Source organism: Nanorana parkeri, unplaced genomic scaffold (genome assembly GCF_000935625.1).
Source record: "Nanorana parkeri isolate BGI_ZX_2015 unplaced genomic scaffold, ASM93562v1 scaffold203, whole genome shotgun sequence".
In the NCBI taxonomy this organism is placed as follows: Eukaryota; Metazoa; Chordata; class Amphibia; order Anura; family Dicroglossidae; genus Nanorana; species Nanorana parkeri.
The window spans coordinates 755,338-771,672 of NW_017306471.1; the positions used below are offsets into that span (position 1 = coordinate 755,338).

The 16,335-nt window shown below is 41.4% G+C and overlaps 1 protein-coding gene across 1 annotated transcript in view; it reads right to left on the reverse strand.

Annotated features, from left to right (window-relative positions):
- Positions 1 to 16,335, reverse strand: part of CCDC69 (coiled-coil domain containing 69) — a 41,927-nt gene continuing 25,592 nt past the window's right edge. Inside the window, exons 4-9 of the mRNA XM_018555601.1 lie at positions 13,504 to 13,591; positions 12,237 to 12,310; positions 8,814 to 8,915; positions 3,902 to 4,021; positions 2,577 to 2,674; positions 1 to 397 (exon numbers count right to left, since the gene is read on the reverse strand). Of these exons, the coding sequence (XP_018411103.1) occupies positions 226 to 397; positions 2,577 to 2,674; positions 3,902 to 4,021; positions 8,814 to 8,915; positions 12,237 to 12,310; positions 13,504 to 13,591 (654 nt within the window). The 3' untranslated portion in view covers positions 1 to 225. The remainder of the gene's footprint in view (positions 398 to 2,576; positions 2,675 to 3,901; positions 4,022 to 8,813; positions 8,916 to 12,236; positions 12,311 to 13,503; positions 13,592 to 16,335) is intronic.

Below are 16,335 nucleotides of genomic sequence, written 5' to 3' on the forward strand. Positions count from 1 at the left end.
TAGACATTTTTGGTTTTAAATAAAAGATATTGCATAGAAGAACTGTTACCAGTCATGGATACCATAAACATGTATATACAGTTTCAATAATTAAAACAAGAAAATAAATATGAATTGCTTCCATGAGAGGAAATTTCTAGCATGTTTTAGGTTATCAGTATTGCTTAGGTCCTCTGAATAAAAAAGGATTTTGACCCTTTGTCCATGATGCGAGATCTCTTTCTCCTAGGTCACTTTAATGGAGTCCTGTGTAGTCATTGGCAGAGAAAATGGGAGTGGGCCATCCCCGTTCACCGTTCGGTAAAAGTGCTGCTCCTTGTCACGCTGTAGTTGTTCGTGAAGCTGTTTCTCTTTTTCTAGGGCCACCTGAGCGTCCAGCAGCTCTTCTGTCAAACGGCTACAACAAAACAGAGAATGAAACGATGACTTATGTGTGTACGAGAATGTAGGGAACTCTTTGGAAGTCACAAATACTTTCGGCAGAAGGTGACCTTTAAAAAGGTTTTTTTTTTAGATGTGGCTGCCGTCGCCCGTTCAAGTTAATGACCGTGTGACAGCAGCTGCATCTGTAAGCGGCAGTCTAACGTGTGCCCAGTAGCAGTAATCTATTCCAAACCAAACGTAATTGTAGCACATACGATTACATGTGGACTGACGCTTACAGATGAGACTGCTGTCACCTGTTCAGTAACAGTGGCCGCATCTAAACCAGAGGTTTAGGATTACTGCTGGAAGGAAGCAGAGATCTTGCGGCACTCCTTACCTGGACATCAAGGGGCCCGTGAAGACAGGTGGGTGCTTGTAGTGACCACGGATGGCACCGTGAGAAACTCAAATGAAGAAATAACGTCACCAGCACTCCAAATGATAATTTAGCAATAGTCCATTTATTGACATATTGCCATTCAATGCAAGCGCTTTCGGGGCCTCAAGGGGTCCCCTTCATCAGGCTCAGTCATTCTGAATGCATTGTTTTATTCTTCACATTGCTGGAAGGAATCCCAAATCGCACATTCACGCATAGTGTGAATGTAGCCTGACAGTCCAAGTTTCCAAGTGGAAATAAGAAAAGTGATAGAAATTATATTCAAAAGTATACTCCAATCATTTTTAAGGCAATTCTACTAGTTATATCTGTGATAAATAAGTCAAGGCAACTGGACTTGCTGTATTTTTTTTTGAAGACGTTTCACTGGTCATCCGACCAGCTTTCTCAATTCAGAATTACATTCTGAATTGAGAAGAGTCATTCTGAATTGAGAAAACTGGTCGGATGACCAGTGAAATGTCTTCAAGAAAAATAGAGCAGGTCCAGTCGCCTTGACTTATTTTTTACAGATATACCATGACCTGGATAAATGAGAACCTTCACAGACACAATTCTACTAGTTATTCCCCGTTCATTAACGAATTCACCTTTGGGGTCGGGTATTATTTAGTCATCCATCAGCCTATTTAAGCACGTCGTTACTGGATCAATTTTAAAAAATTTCACACACATGTTAAAATTTGAGTTTTTTGCTAGAAAATAGTTTTAAACCCCAACAATTATATATTTTCTGAAAGCAGAGGCCCTGAAGAATAAAACAAAAATGCTAGTTGCGAATTTTTATGTTGCACGATACTTGCACAAATGTTTATTAAATCCACATTTCTAGGAAAAAACACACTCCAAAAATTTTTCGTGCAAACTATGGTAAAATCGAAACTGGCATATATGATGCAGTCAGTCACTGGCATTAATACTGTGCACATTGGTACAGCAAACCTGGTATTTTTCTATTTCCAGTAATAAGGTGACAACACTGTTTGTTCTGAGGTGAAATTTCAGGGTTGTCGCCATATGCGGCAGGGTAGTCTTATGCTAACCATACGTAGTCTGAATTTCAGTCATATCCATTTGGAGCCATGGGTGGCCGATTCGGCACCAGCAGGCTTGACAAACTTAAATTTTAAAAATCAAAGGATCTGGGTGGAAAATTGTCAGCCAAACAGTGTACATCCAATCATACAGACTGCATCATATATCTCATTTTATTTTGCATAGGTACATTTTAAAGCCTCCAGGACACTGCCAGAGTGACCTCCTATACTGCCATTAACTCCATACTAAGCATCATTGTCACTCAGCTATATGTAATCCTATGTGGTGTCTACCACCAATATGCCACAAAAATCATTTCTGAATAAGAATATATGTAGAATCAAAGTGTTGCCAATGCAGAAAGCAGTGGGCAGGACTAGATGCTGCCAAGTGTTGATTGACAAGCTGCCGGCTTGTAACAATGCTGATAGTCATGCTCCTTGCAACATGCATCATGCCGCTATAGTGCAAGCAGGCAAAGCCTACAGAAGAGTAACAACACGGCACTGAAATCAGTAGCATTGTTGCCTTGCCATCACTGGATGCTGCATTAGGTGGACTTCACTAGTAGGATAAACAGGCATTCATGGGACTTTGCATGGGGGAGCTAAGAGAAAACTGTAAGTGCAGATGCACTTATAATTAAGTGTTGGAAAACATTTTTTGAAAAGGAGGCGACATTTTCATTTTAATGATTAGTGTCAAAGCTTACATGGTCATTGCTGCCTGGTTCTGGGCCTGGGCTCGTAAGGCTTCAATCTCCTGCTGCAGACTGTGGACTTTCTCTTCCAATATAACATTCCTGTCCATCTACCATAAAAACAGAAGGAAATCATCATCATCTGTGAAAGCAAAACCCAGGGTGATACAAATAGGACCATCATACAGAAAAAACAGTGCTATGGAGCCAAGGTAGATCAGATTCGGATTGCCAGGTGCTGTAGAACTACAAATCTCTGCAAATTTCTCCAGCAAGCTGCCCAAGCTTCATGGTAAGCAGAGTGATAAACAAAGAACAATGAAACCAAATGAAAGATGTGGGGTAAGGTGGCTGCACATAAAAATCGAACAAGAAAAATACTAACTCCCTCTGCTTTGTTTTTGTAAATGGCCAATATGAAAATGCTTGGATAAAGCTATGGCATGTGACCCATCTGCCTGTTCAGAGAAAGTCTTGGAACATTTTCCTGTTAAAGTGAATCTAAACTTTATTACAAGACTGTAATCTTTAACTTATCAATCGGCATACAGCATATATGTCTCAGACAAAATCAGGGTTTCACGCATACTTGTGCTTAATCATAGAGCATTGGATCCAAGAGGACTGACCTGGAGCAGCACCTAACACACGTATCTGACTGTGGGCCTAGGCTCCATCCAGATCTAGTCCCCGGTGAGCCGGTCACAGTGTTGGCCCAAATTTCTTAGGCAGTCAGTAGCACCTCTCACTTACATATCCCACCCAGCTCATTGACTAGGTAACTGATGAAGCATATGAACTACAGCTGGAGGTAGCCATGTCCTGCTGTCAGGCAAGTGTTAGAGGCATTTTAGGTGGAAGCTGAAGGCACAAACTGTCAAATCAATCACAGGAGTAGCCAAAAAGGACAGTCCTTCCATTACTAATAGATGGTGTACAGTTTGTTCACCCAATGTCACTGTATATCTTTCTGAATCTCTAGTTGTATATTGTCTACACCTGAGTTCCCAGCTCCACCCACCTATAACAACGTCAGGAAGTTAATACTCTCCTGCTGGATTTCTCATTTATTTTACATTACAGATGACCTTGGAAAGGTGAAAAGTCTGAGACTCTACCATAGGGAAAGGCTGACCTTATTGCCAGAGACCCTGAGTTATGTGCAAAGCCATTGGGTAATTTATGAAATGCGGCAGCTTCCAAGTATGTGTTTCATTAAAATAGCTCAGCTCCTCCCTTCAGCAACTTCATATAAAACAGAAAATAGTAAAGCTGAAACAATTAATTCCAAAATGGTCACCACAATCAGCTAGCATACAGCACATTTCAAATCTTACCGTAGCTTGCTGGGCCTGGAGCCTTTTTTCTTGTTCCCTGATCCGCTCGCTTTTCATTTCAATTACAAAATGCAGACTTTGTAGCTCCTGTTCCCAGAATTCACCAGGGCTACCATGATCCTATGAATTAGAAATCCGTATTATTAATAACTTACAACCACCTGCGATTCAACATGATTTAGAGAAGACAAAACGTGCTTTGTGGTAAATGTGAAGGTGTTAATGGAAATGTATCATATTTTAAAATCTTCCTTTGAGGTGCTTGTCAAAATAAAAAAAAGAACATATTCAGTACATCTGCAGTATGCGCACATTTCCCCACGATGCTGCAAGTACACAAAATACCTTTTGATCTGCCATTGAGATCCTAACTTCCTGTTTGAGCGGACAACACAGTGCCTTTGCTGCACTGAGCAAGCAGTGTTTTCAGTCCTGTCCAGGTCTTCTCTCTTGGACTGCAGAACACATTCCCCTCTGCTAAATTCCATCAGGGGGATGTCCTGTAGTCCAGCAGGGGAGAATACAGGTACGCCTGACAACGCTGCTTGGGATATCAGTGCAGCAGAGGCTTAATACAGAAGTTAATGGCACACTGAATTTCTGGTAGAGCATTTTTAAAGGGATACACATGGAAAAATGTGCAGAGATCTACTGAATATGTTTTTAAACGTTTTATAAAACTCCAAAGACATGCTGGTAGGTTAATTGGCTCCTCTCTAAGTTGGCCCTCTATGTATGCATGTGAAAAAGGGACCTTGGATTGTAAGCTCCTTGAGGGTAGGGACTGATGTGAATGTGCAACTATGCAAAGTGCTGCGTAAATTGTCGGCGCTATGTAAATACCTGTAATAAATAAATAAAGAACATGTGCATTTCCAGACAAAGCGCACTTATTATTATTGCCTTAAGCCAGTGGTTCTCAACCTTTCTAGGGCCGGGACACCTTGGTAACATTTGCCAAGTTGAGGTGACCACCAAAGGTAAAATTTAGGGATGACGCGGCTGCTGCAGCGACATCTGGAGGCGTGGCGGGAGAACTGACACTGCTGTGCTAGGAGAGAGCTGAGGAGGACTCTCACCTAGCACAGCTACCCACAGGTTGAGAACCACTGCTATAGGCAAAGACAGGACCGGGCTCTGCAGCTGGAACTAGAAGAATTGGATTTAAAGTGTGTGGCTATATAACGTATGAGGTACATACTCCGCAGTACTGTCACTGATAGGGATGGGCTCGGGCGTGTTCGCAGCTCCACGTGCCGAGCCCGCCAGGAAGCTGACAGCGCCAATCACAGGCACTGAGACATTTCCCGATCTCTGCAGCTGCGGACCGGGAAAATGGAATGCATAGCTAGAGGTGTGTTTTACATATTTTTTTGCTTGAATACATACATATTGCACCCGCCCTCTGCTGCTGTCAATCACTAGAAGGGGACCTGATGGAGAACTTCAGGTCCCCCTCTGCTGATTGGCAGCATCAGAGGGCGGGTGCAATAGCTAGTTTGCTATTGGCTTTTGCAAAGTGAAAGTTTTTTTCTGACTTACGGTGGCCCCCGATTTAAAAAAAAAAAAAACAGAGCAGAGAAAGGTCCCGACCTTTCTGGGAGAAAGTGTTTCTCTCCCGGTGGCCGAGAGCCACTAGGCGACCCCTGGCAAATCGTCATTCGACCCCCGAGGGGGTCCCGACCCACAGGTTGAGAACCACTGCCTTAAGCTCTTTTTTTTTTATAATGTTTTAGACTTTTTTTTTTGGAGTCCTATAAGTTCAGTTCACACCCCTGTGCTGTAGTGTAGCTAGAAGAAAAAAAATATTAGGAAAAATAATACTTGTTTTCAGCACAGCGTGTTGTGACAATTCAATAAAGAAAAACTTAAAACATTTGATGTGTCATAACAGTGTTCACTTTACAGCACATGCCAGTCGCTGTGGTATAACATGCAAACGAGCCCTTAGTCACTTTGTCGTTTGTATGCAGCTAGCAAATATAAAGGTAATGCAATGCTCAGGTTTGAACGGGCCCATTGAGAATAATGGGATTCTTCATCTTGAGTGTTGTCATACTTTGGGAATCGCGTGACAAAACGATCAGGTTTGAACGGGCCCATTGAGAATAATGGGGCTCTTCATCTTGAGCACTGCCACGCTTTGGAACTTGAGCGTCAAAACGCTAATTTTTAAATGGGGTCAACAGGTTTTGTGCTCCTTAGAATTGCTTCTCTCCCCATCTAATGTAAATGGGAGTTCAAAACCATTGCAAAGCAGGTTGATGCCGTTTAGGAGGTCAAATGAAGGCCAAAAGAGGTCAACTGCACCTGTCAATTAACAGAATGATCTCAGACGCTTCTCAAATCAATGTCAACATGCAAGCAGAATGCACCTGAAATCCAGCTTCATTTGCCCATCGACATGCCCCAAAAAAGTCAACGCAGACACTTCAAATAACCTAGCCCCGAGGACTGCAAAACTCACAACATGACGCTCCTGTGCCATGACCTGTTCTCTAACAGATAGGTATTAGGGCATTTTTAACTCCAAGGTCTGCATTCGGTAAAAAGCAACAAGTGTTGTCCTCCCCTTTCCTGGTTCCTGAGCCCCACATTCCAAAGCTGCAAAAGAAATGTGGTAATCACTTTGCCAGTGTACCACCCACGTCCTTGCGGAAACTTCACCCTGCACAGACAAATCCGACATCAGTGTCCCGGCTCATGACAGTGAAACAAAATATGTATTCGAGAAACTGGTATTACATACTGAAATATGTAAGCATCTGGTTTAAACTTTTGAACTTCTTAAAAGGCACCTCCTGCATTGTCTGCTAGGAACACAAGTCGGCTCCTTTCAAATTCCTTCCTGCGTGATTACAGGGAGGCCTGGAATCTGGCAGCGCACCTAAGTGTGGACAGATTACCAAAGGCAAAGGATTACTGTACTGTGCCCTGAAGTAACTGTTTGTGTGTGAGGAACACCGGATAAAGAACACTTCAGTGAAATAAACAGAACCTACACGGAGTACCGGTTCAAAGCCAAGAAAGATCTTTCATTATGCACGTAGACAATACTCTGCTCAACAGAGGTCAAACCATCACAAGCTGATATTTCCAGTGTATCTTTATCTAAATTATATATTTTTTTTAAATTTTGGATGGAGTGTGGGAAGGGTAGAACCGTTTGTCTCTGCTAGGGAAATTTACCCCTCTGCTGATAACTGTGGTCACTTGGATGAATAAAGAAAGTGATGGGAAATCCAAAATGTTACGGGTGCATGGGCGACCGAAAGCGAGAGGACAAAATATCCTTGAATTTTCGTGCTCTGCCCTTTACAAATCCGCCATTATGAAACCAGTAATGTAAAATAATAAGAAAACTAACATCTGAGAGTCAGAACCCCTTCATATTGGCAGGTGGGACAACCTGTTAATAGCATCCACCTAAAACTAACAAATATATTTTGGGTTTGGGGTCAGTATATGAGATTTCCTGGGGTAAAGTGAACCTGTAATTTGTCCATGCAGGAATTCGACAGGTGATCTCTACCACAGGATGGCATCCACAGAAAGATAGCCAATCAGCATCTCTGCCTAAACTCTAATCCAGGTCAAACAACCGGTCAGTTTTAATAGATTAGCCCATACACAGGGGGGGGGACGGGACGGGACACACACACACAAAGAAACGGCTGTATGACGACCACATACTGTACACTGGCCAAGTTTTTCTTGTCTCATATCTATTAATATTGATCAGTTGCAAGAGTCATGACTTAACAGCTTAAAGGGACTCTGCCCTTTAAGCTGATAAAATAAAATAAAATAAAAAAAACTGCTACAGGTGTAAAAAAAACAAAAAACCCGCACATAGCAATTGCCTGCACAAACCGCAGCAACTTAAAGAACCCATCAGATACAGGTAGTGTCACAGCTTGAGGCTATCCTCTGGCTCCACACAATCCTATTAACCTTTAAGTATGGGCTGCCCCACTGGCCAATAGAAAAGGAGACAAGAAGGGGCAGACAAGCTTCAGGAACTATGAGGAAGTACCGAAGTTTTGCCAGAATGTTAAAATGGCTGCAGATATGTGCAGGCATCTCTAGATGCTATTACAGCTATCTAAACCAGCGTTTTGCAACCTTTTTTCAGCCACGTCACCCTTTAAAAGTATGCAAATATCTCCAGGCACCCCAGTCTAAAATGTAAAAACCGTAAATGTAAAAATGCATACCAGACCCTTATCCCAGATAGGGGTCTGGTATGGATTTTAAGGGACAAGCCCACAAAAAAATGGAGCCCCCCTTCTCATTTGAGTTCCCTTTTAAAATCAGGACCCCCATTTTACATTAGGAGCCCCCTTCACATCAGAAGTCCCTCTTTTTTACATCAGAAGCCATCTTCCCATTAGAACCCCCCTTTTATATCAGGAGCTGCAGCATGGCGGAGGTTGGGAGGAGGTGCAGGCCTGGAGAACTACCAACCTTTTCTGAATGGATTCCACCCTCACTGGATTACCACCATTCATTTCCATGGTGCTGGTCAAGACTTTGAGGCACCCCTGAGGAAGCTAGAAGGCACCCTGGTTGAGAAAGGCTGTTCTATATACACTGGAGTTTCTAATAAAAAGGTAACCAGTGATACTACCTGCTGTCTACTATGAAAAGAAAAAACAAAGCTGGGTTAAAATAAGGTCCTTCATATAAACCATAGAAAATCTAACAGTGGGCCTATGCTTTGCCCCTGCAAGAGCAAATTACAGGTTATCTTTAGGAATTTTTCAGATGGTTATGCAAAATGTAAATCATTCATTGGGTTACCCCAATTCTTTGAGGGTTCTGCTATGGTCATAAGATGCGGTATTTGATGTGTTGTTATAGCCATAAAATAAGTTTTATTAGACTGGCTGTAAGAATTTTAATATAATACCTGAATGTGTATTTTGTAGTCTTGATTCAGGACTGACTCTTCGACCCGTTTCATTTTCTCTTGGAAGGATGCCAACTGCCCACTTAACTCAGCGACAGTCTCCTGCAAAGAAAATAAATCAGTTACTATGCTTATGTGATAGGCAATATAAAGAACAATGACAGTATGCAAAGTGCAATAACCACAGGAACTATCCAGTATTAAAGCTCATTCACTACTTTCCTTATGTTAACATAAGCCCATTCATTTCAATGCAGGAAAAATTCACCTATACAATTATTCACACTAGAGCACACTACAATGCACAGAACATTCACATGTGTGTTGTGGTGTGCTATATATCAGGTGTGTTAAGGTCTACTGTAAGTGTGTTGGGGTGCTATTCAGAATGAATAGCACTGAACTTAGATGCTGACTCTTTAAGTCTGACCACTGGACCAAGTGAGTTACACTATATTGCCAAAAGTATTGGGACGCCTGCCTTTACACGCACATGAACTTTAATAGCATCCCAGTCTTAGTCTGTAGGGTTCAATATTGAGTTGGCCCACCCTTTGCAGCTATAACAGCTTCAACCCTTCTGGGAAGGCGTCCACAAGGTTTAGAAGTGTGTCTATGGGAATGTTTGACCATTCTTCCAGAAGCACATTTGTGAGGTCAGGTACTGATGTTGGACGAGAACGCCTGGCTCGCAGTCCCCGCTCTAATTCATCGCAAAGGTGTTCCATCGGGTTGAGGTCAGGACTCTGTGCAGGCCAGTCAAGTTCCTCCACCCCAAACTCACTCATCCATGTCTTTATGGCCCTTGCTTTGTACACTGGTGCACAGTCATGTTGGAACAGGAAGGGACCATCCCCAAACTGTTCCCACAAAGTTGGAAACATGAAATTGCCCAAAATGTCTTGTTATGCTGATGCCTTAAAAGGAAAACTATGGGGTTAAGGCTTTTCCCCATAGTTCTCCTTAGGGTAACAAAGAAGTATGATTCGTCACTCAAGAGAACACCATCTCCACTTCTCTCGAGTCCAGTGGCGGCGTGCTTTACACCACTGCATCCGATGCTTTGCATTGCACTTGGTGATGTAAGACTTGGATGCAGCTGCTCGGCCATGGAAACCCATTCCATGAAGCTCTCTACGCACTGTTGTTGTGCCAACCTGAAGGCCACACGAAGTTTGGAGGTCTGTAGCTATTGACTCTGCAGACAGTTGGCGACTTCTGCACACTGTGTGCTTCAGCATGCGCTGACCCCGCTCTGTCATTTTACGTGGCCTGCCACTTCGTGGCTGAGTTGCTGTTGTGTCCAGTTGCTTCCAATTTGTTATAATACCAATAACAGGTGACTCTGGAATATTTAGTAGGAAGGACATTTCACGTAACACCTGAATCCAATGATTTGGAGGGCTGTCCCAATACTTCTGTCAATATAGTGTATGTCAATATATGGCCTTTGCACTTCTAAGTGTCTTCACCATTCAGAACATCACTGAGTACAAAGTCACTGCTCTTTGCACTCCCTTACTGATTAAGGCACAGATATCATTATGTCAGCAGCTTTTACAGTCTGATTTCATCGTAAAGTGCATTTAGACTCACAGCCAAATTGGGATAACACCTATTTAATCTTTGTTGCATGTTCTCATTCACATAGCATAAGCTAAATGAAAATATTTTAAAAATGCATTCTCCAGTTTAAACAGCTCTTACTTGGGTTACTCGGTTTCTTGGCTTGGGGTTAAAATTTCTACTTGCTTCTCCTTTGTAATGCTAGGAGGGGTTGTGATGGGTTTAACCCTGTCTGTACGGTGCTGGCTGATTTAGTTATAATTTGTAATGGTGATTTGAACATTGCTTATTCTAAGAAATGGTTAAAGAATGTATAGCCTGTCTTCTGAATTGTATGTTAATAAAGTTAATGAGAAAAACACAATCCTCACATTTCAGTCCCTTTCTAAAAAGGACAGATCACTGTGAAGGTGCTCAAAAAAACCTGGATTCAAGCATTTTGCCTGCTGCAACAAAACATAAAAAATTATAAATATATTTTTTTGCATTCGACTGCAAAAGTGGAAATACACTAAGATAAGTTATCATTTCCAGTTATCCAAACCCTATATACAACCTCACCCAATAATTATTAGTGGCCTGTACGTTATATGATCTCACGCACAACACAATTTTTGTATAATTCAGCTACCTCATGTATCATTTCCCCCTCCTCTTTTAGATTGTAAGCCCTCAGGGGCAGGGCCCTCCTTACCATCTTGTCTTGAATTGTATTGCAACTGTAATGTCTTCCTTATATTGTAAAGCGCTGCACAAACTGTTGGCGCTATATAAATACTATGTAATAATAATAATTCAACTTTAGTCTAGATTGCATAATCCAGTTGAATCTTTCATCTAGATTGGCCTCTTTCCTAGCAACTGGAGATTAGTTAATGGACAACTGTCAGAAATATGGGTGTTACCCTTGCTGAATAGCTTTCAAAACAAAACAAAAAAACTTAGGGGTTCAATTATCACCATTCCACCATTTAGGAAATTCCTAAACTCATCAGCACCTCTAGGGGCACTAATGCCATAAGATAGCAGGGCAGAACTTTATAAATGAACCCCTATGGGACTGTTAAGACTATCCTTACTTCAATACTCAGTCTCTAACCAAATAATCCGGCCAGCAATCTCAACTACACAGGCTGTATTCTTGTTCTGGAACAGCGAATCACTAAAGCAGTGAGGCAAGAATAAAGATGTCACTCAATGAGCGTGCACCCTCAAAAGGAGTTACTGTATTTTCATTCTGACGGATTCCAGACAGCCTGAAAAATATATACCTGTGTCTCCATCACATCACGGGGTAGACAAATGCACAAGGCGACCCCACAAAGGCTCCAGCTTTTTGAAATTCTTTCCACCAGTGCCTAAAGCTGGCCATATACCTATAGATTTCCTATGGTCAGATGGAAAAAGTTCAACAGATTCACCATCTACACTAAACTGTGTGGATGGAGGAATCCCCCACTGGGCCAAGCTTCAGTATCTTGCTAGTCGGCCCCGCTGGCTGTCAAAATACCTGAACAATCTGATTGGATGCAGGCATTGTTCAGGTGCTAAGCAAGATACTGAAGCTTGGCCAAACGGGAGATTCCTCCATCCACACAGTTTAGCATAGATGGAGGAATCTGTGGCACTTTTTCCATCTGGCCATAGAAAATCTGCACAAAATCTATAGGTGTATGTCCTGCTTAAATCTACTTATCATAGAAAGGGCTATTTTTTTAAATTACATTTTATTGGGGTGATATTATATGACCAGTTTAGATTCTGCTTCCTTCTTATATTCTCATGTTGATTATGCACTACTTCATTGCAAGTTAAACAAGCTTTTAATTATGTTGCAAACCGATAAAATCAGCAGACCTGAAGGGAAGTGGTTAACGTTTCGTACGTTTCTTTGAGAGATGCCTTTTCATCATCATAGTGCTTCTTTAGCTCTGTTGGAATAAATACAGTGCAGTCATTTCCTCCCAAAGTAATGCTGTACACACATATACATAAACCCTAAGTGCAAAACACATAAGTGCAAAAAGGTTTCACTTCCTTTATAAGAGATGGTAATCCACACTACACCCTGCTACATATAACATACTACATTTACAGCTGCTACATAATAATGTCCCCAAGAATTCGAAAGACACCCAAGATCTAAGAAAGATCTAAGACAAATCCTATCACAGCCGCAAAAATAACAATAGAATGATGCCAAGGATTCTATACACATCTCTAAGGGGCCCATTTATAAAAGCAGAGGTGTGGTCTAACCATGGCCATACTGCTGCTTTTCTATTGAAAGCATCTCTGGAACATTCAAAAATGCTAAGCAAAGGTTTGTGCCTCCTTTGCTTCGAGACTCTGAAAGCATGCTAAAAGCTATTTAGTCTAATAAATGGGGGACAAAATGTGGCAGGGGGGGAGAAAAGCTGTCACATGATGTGTAAAAGATCATGTGGTGGTGTACATCCATATAGATGTGGATGAATGCCCCTGGATGCAGACTGTCTGTACAGATGTGCACGCTCGCAGCAGCAGTTACTCGCATACTGCTGTAGCAGGTCATCGACTTATACAGCATGACACCTGTGGCTCCTGGGTTCATAGATATGGACAGCTTTTGCGGTACATAAACACCTCACCTAAGTGTATGAATCCTAATACATCCCTAAGTTCACAGCAATTTAAAAGTCAACCTTGGCCTTGCCTTCTCCCTAGGCTCTTGGTTTGTGGGGCTGCCCATAACATTAAAAGGACCAATTAAGGAGGTGGGGAGGGGTGAATCCAAGCTCACCTTTCTTTTAAATTATTTAGCTGTATATCTACATATTTTATTAAGTGGTTGTTTTCACAGAACATAACCATTGTGTGTGCATTTTTTATTTTATGCTCAGTGTAAATTGCCCCAGTTTGTGACTTATGAATTTAAAGGCGCATCGGGATAGAACAAAAAAAAATGCACATTTATGAGTAAAAATAAATAAACTTGACCAAGGAATGTTTTTTCCTCTATTTGTGACCAGCCTATAATGTACATTTTCACTACATTTCTTATAAAGTTATCTTTTGTCCTTCAGAAGGAATGAAAAAAAGATGACTCAAACCTGCATGACACCCACAGCTGCTTCTGTTTTACCTTCAAATCTGTTATCCAGTTCAGCTTTCAGACATGAAGCCTGTTCTGCAAGACGTTTTTCCAGGTCTGCTTCCGCATCTTGTTTAGCCTGTAGAAAAGCAACAATATTGATCAATGACTGTGTAAAAAAAATCCAAACTTCGAGCAAATGAGTCCACCATTGTCAAGGCACCTTCTTCCCAGAGTGGAGAACGAGCACTGCAGTCCGGGATTGGCACTGACCAGTCTTGTTGCAGCCCACTGTCATGATATCATCACACCATTGCCGGCTTATGGTGTCTGAGAAGACCCCCATACTGGACAACTAATGGTAAGTGATCACATCACCCAAGCAGTGTGGTGGGCACCTGAAGAAGGATTCACTGCAGTCCAGAAGGGAGAAGACTCAGTACCCAGGAGTGTCACATGACCACAAATACAGGAAAAATAAAAAAGGTGTTTTTTTTTGTAGTGGGGCCGGGGTGGTGGTGGTGGTGGGGGGCTGAGTTTCCAGACAAGAGCTATAAAAGCTCGACTTGAAGTAACTAAATACACATTTTAAATACACATATGCACAAGGCATTATAATTCCATCCAGCCATTTTTGTTATTCATTCACATCTACCAGACAGCACACCCAGGAAGGTGACACTACTTTCTCTGTCAGAATTAGGGAATACAGTGGTGTCACCTCTTCAGCCTGCTGAAGGAGCACCACTATGATTAGTTATCAGCTCTTCCTGGCAGTACATGTGCATGAAGCAGAGCCTGGTTGGCTGCTAGTGCTGCCCCCCTTCTATCAGTATGAGTATTGCAGACAGAGCTTGACAGTATAATATATAAAACAGAGCTGGGTAGTCATGCTATTTGTATTTTAAACACAACTCCAACCAGAACACAGACCGAAATAAAAAAAAAAGCTCATGGAAGTTCTAGCCCTCCCTAACCTACTGAAAAAAAACATGGTTCTAAATTGTCTGTGTTCCTGTTGTTCTTGTCTGAAGAAACAGTTGTCACCAAGACAGGAAGTGAAGGGAATTCTTTCTAACAAAGCCCCAGACAGCAGTAGAAACCTGGAAAGGGATCCCTTTAGATCCAAATCAAAAAGTTTTTGATGGACATTCACTTACTAACTTAAAGGGAATATACAATTGCTTTAAGTGGCGTTTGTTCATATATGGCGATTATATGTCAGTTTTAAAATAAAGAGGAAGTTGTAAAAAAAAATGTTTATATATATATATATATATATATTACATATATACACATACATATACACAAACTGTATATTAGGGTTATATATTGTGTCTAAAAGTAACAAGGGATTTGTACATTTTAATATTTTTTGGACCGATTAAGACCTTTGTCAGGTTTTTTTTTTCTGTTCTGTCTGGTCCGTTTTCTTTCACTTCCTGTATTAGAGACACAGCAAGAAGTGACAGGAGATCTCTCCAAAGCCAGGGGATAGACCCTCTTAGACAGCTGCCACCAGAACAAGCCTCCTCATTGGAAGATTTCCCCTTACACATTTCCTGTGGCATTTCAAAAACATTGGATTTCCCATTACTTTTTTAACCGGAGTCACCAAAACAAACAAACAAACAAACAGAGAATGTACCATCCCAACGGGGACACAAAACAATAAATTTGATCCAAAACTTTAAAAAAACTTTTTTAAAAAGGAAGTTTTTGTTTTACATACAATTATGTTCAGCGACAATATAATAAAATCAGAATGTGTTCAGAGGCCTTGCCATGTGACGTAAAGGTAAATACACTTTCACTGTGCAATGTTCTAACAATTTAGAATAAATGAACACCCTTTTCCGTGCTGACTTCTATTGTCAACTGTCTCTCTGACAGTCCTATACCTACAGATTGCACCTGTATAAGCTGTTCTCACTGGACTCAAAGTTCAGATTAAGGTAACAATGCAAATGGATTCTTTATACAATGCCATTACTCACAAAACAAACATTTTGCGGTTTAGCGTCTTTCCCAAGCAGAACAAAGCTCCATATTGGCAGACAACATTAAAAGAACACGTCAGTCTTGTTCTATCCATTTCTCTATCCATTAAGTCGTAAATACGTACACGGAACACATACGGTCAATGAGCTGACGTAATTACTTGTTGTGGTGAAGGTACAAGTGAATGGGACACAGCATCAATATTTATTAACTCTTTTCTAGCACCTGCTGATAATAGGTGTTCAGGAGGCTACTTGACTTGGTGTCTGTGTCATCAAGGCCTTTAAGCATATCTGTACTTTGCCCATGCAGAAGAGAGCAAGAGGTTTGCGGTTAAGTGTATGTATATCCAAAAATGTTTTTTTTCTTCTTTTGGATAAAGGGAGTAAGAATTAGTGGGAGGTGACTTCCTTTCATACACTATAGGACCAAAAGTATATAGCTACCCCTCCAAATTATTAAGTTCAGGTGTTTCCAGTAGGGATGTTCAGATATCAGTATGTGTTGGTGCCGACACTTGGCATTTTCACGAGAACTACCAGGGTTGCAGCGGTTGCAGCTGCGTCTGGACCCTGGCGCTCCACCACTGTCCCGAAATCAGTAGTCTGTATTGTTTTAGAAAAACTGTCACATGACACTTAACAAAAATGTATCAGTAGTTGGTATCTGTGCGCAATTGGACAAGTATCGGTGCTTGTACTTGGTCTGGAAAAAATTGTATTGTATTATCTATCTATCTATGGTCATACATTAAAACTGGGATGCACAAATCCCAGGAGCTCCGTAGCCAATGCTCCTTAAAAATTACAGCGGCTTCCTAACGTTTGAGTTTTTCTCTAGTCCAGTCTTGGAGCTGGAAAAGTATTAGTACTTGTATCAAGT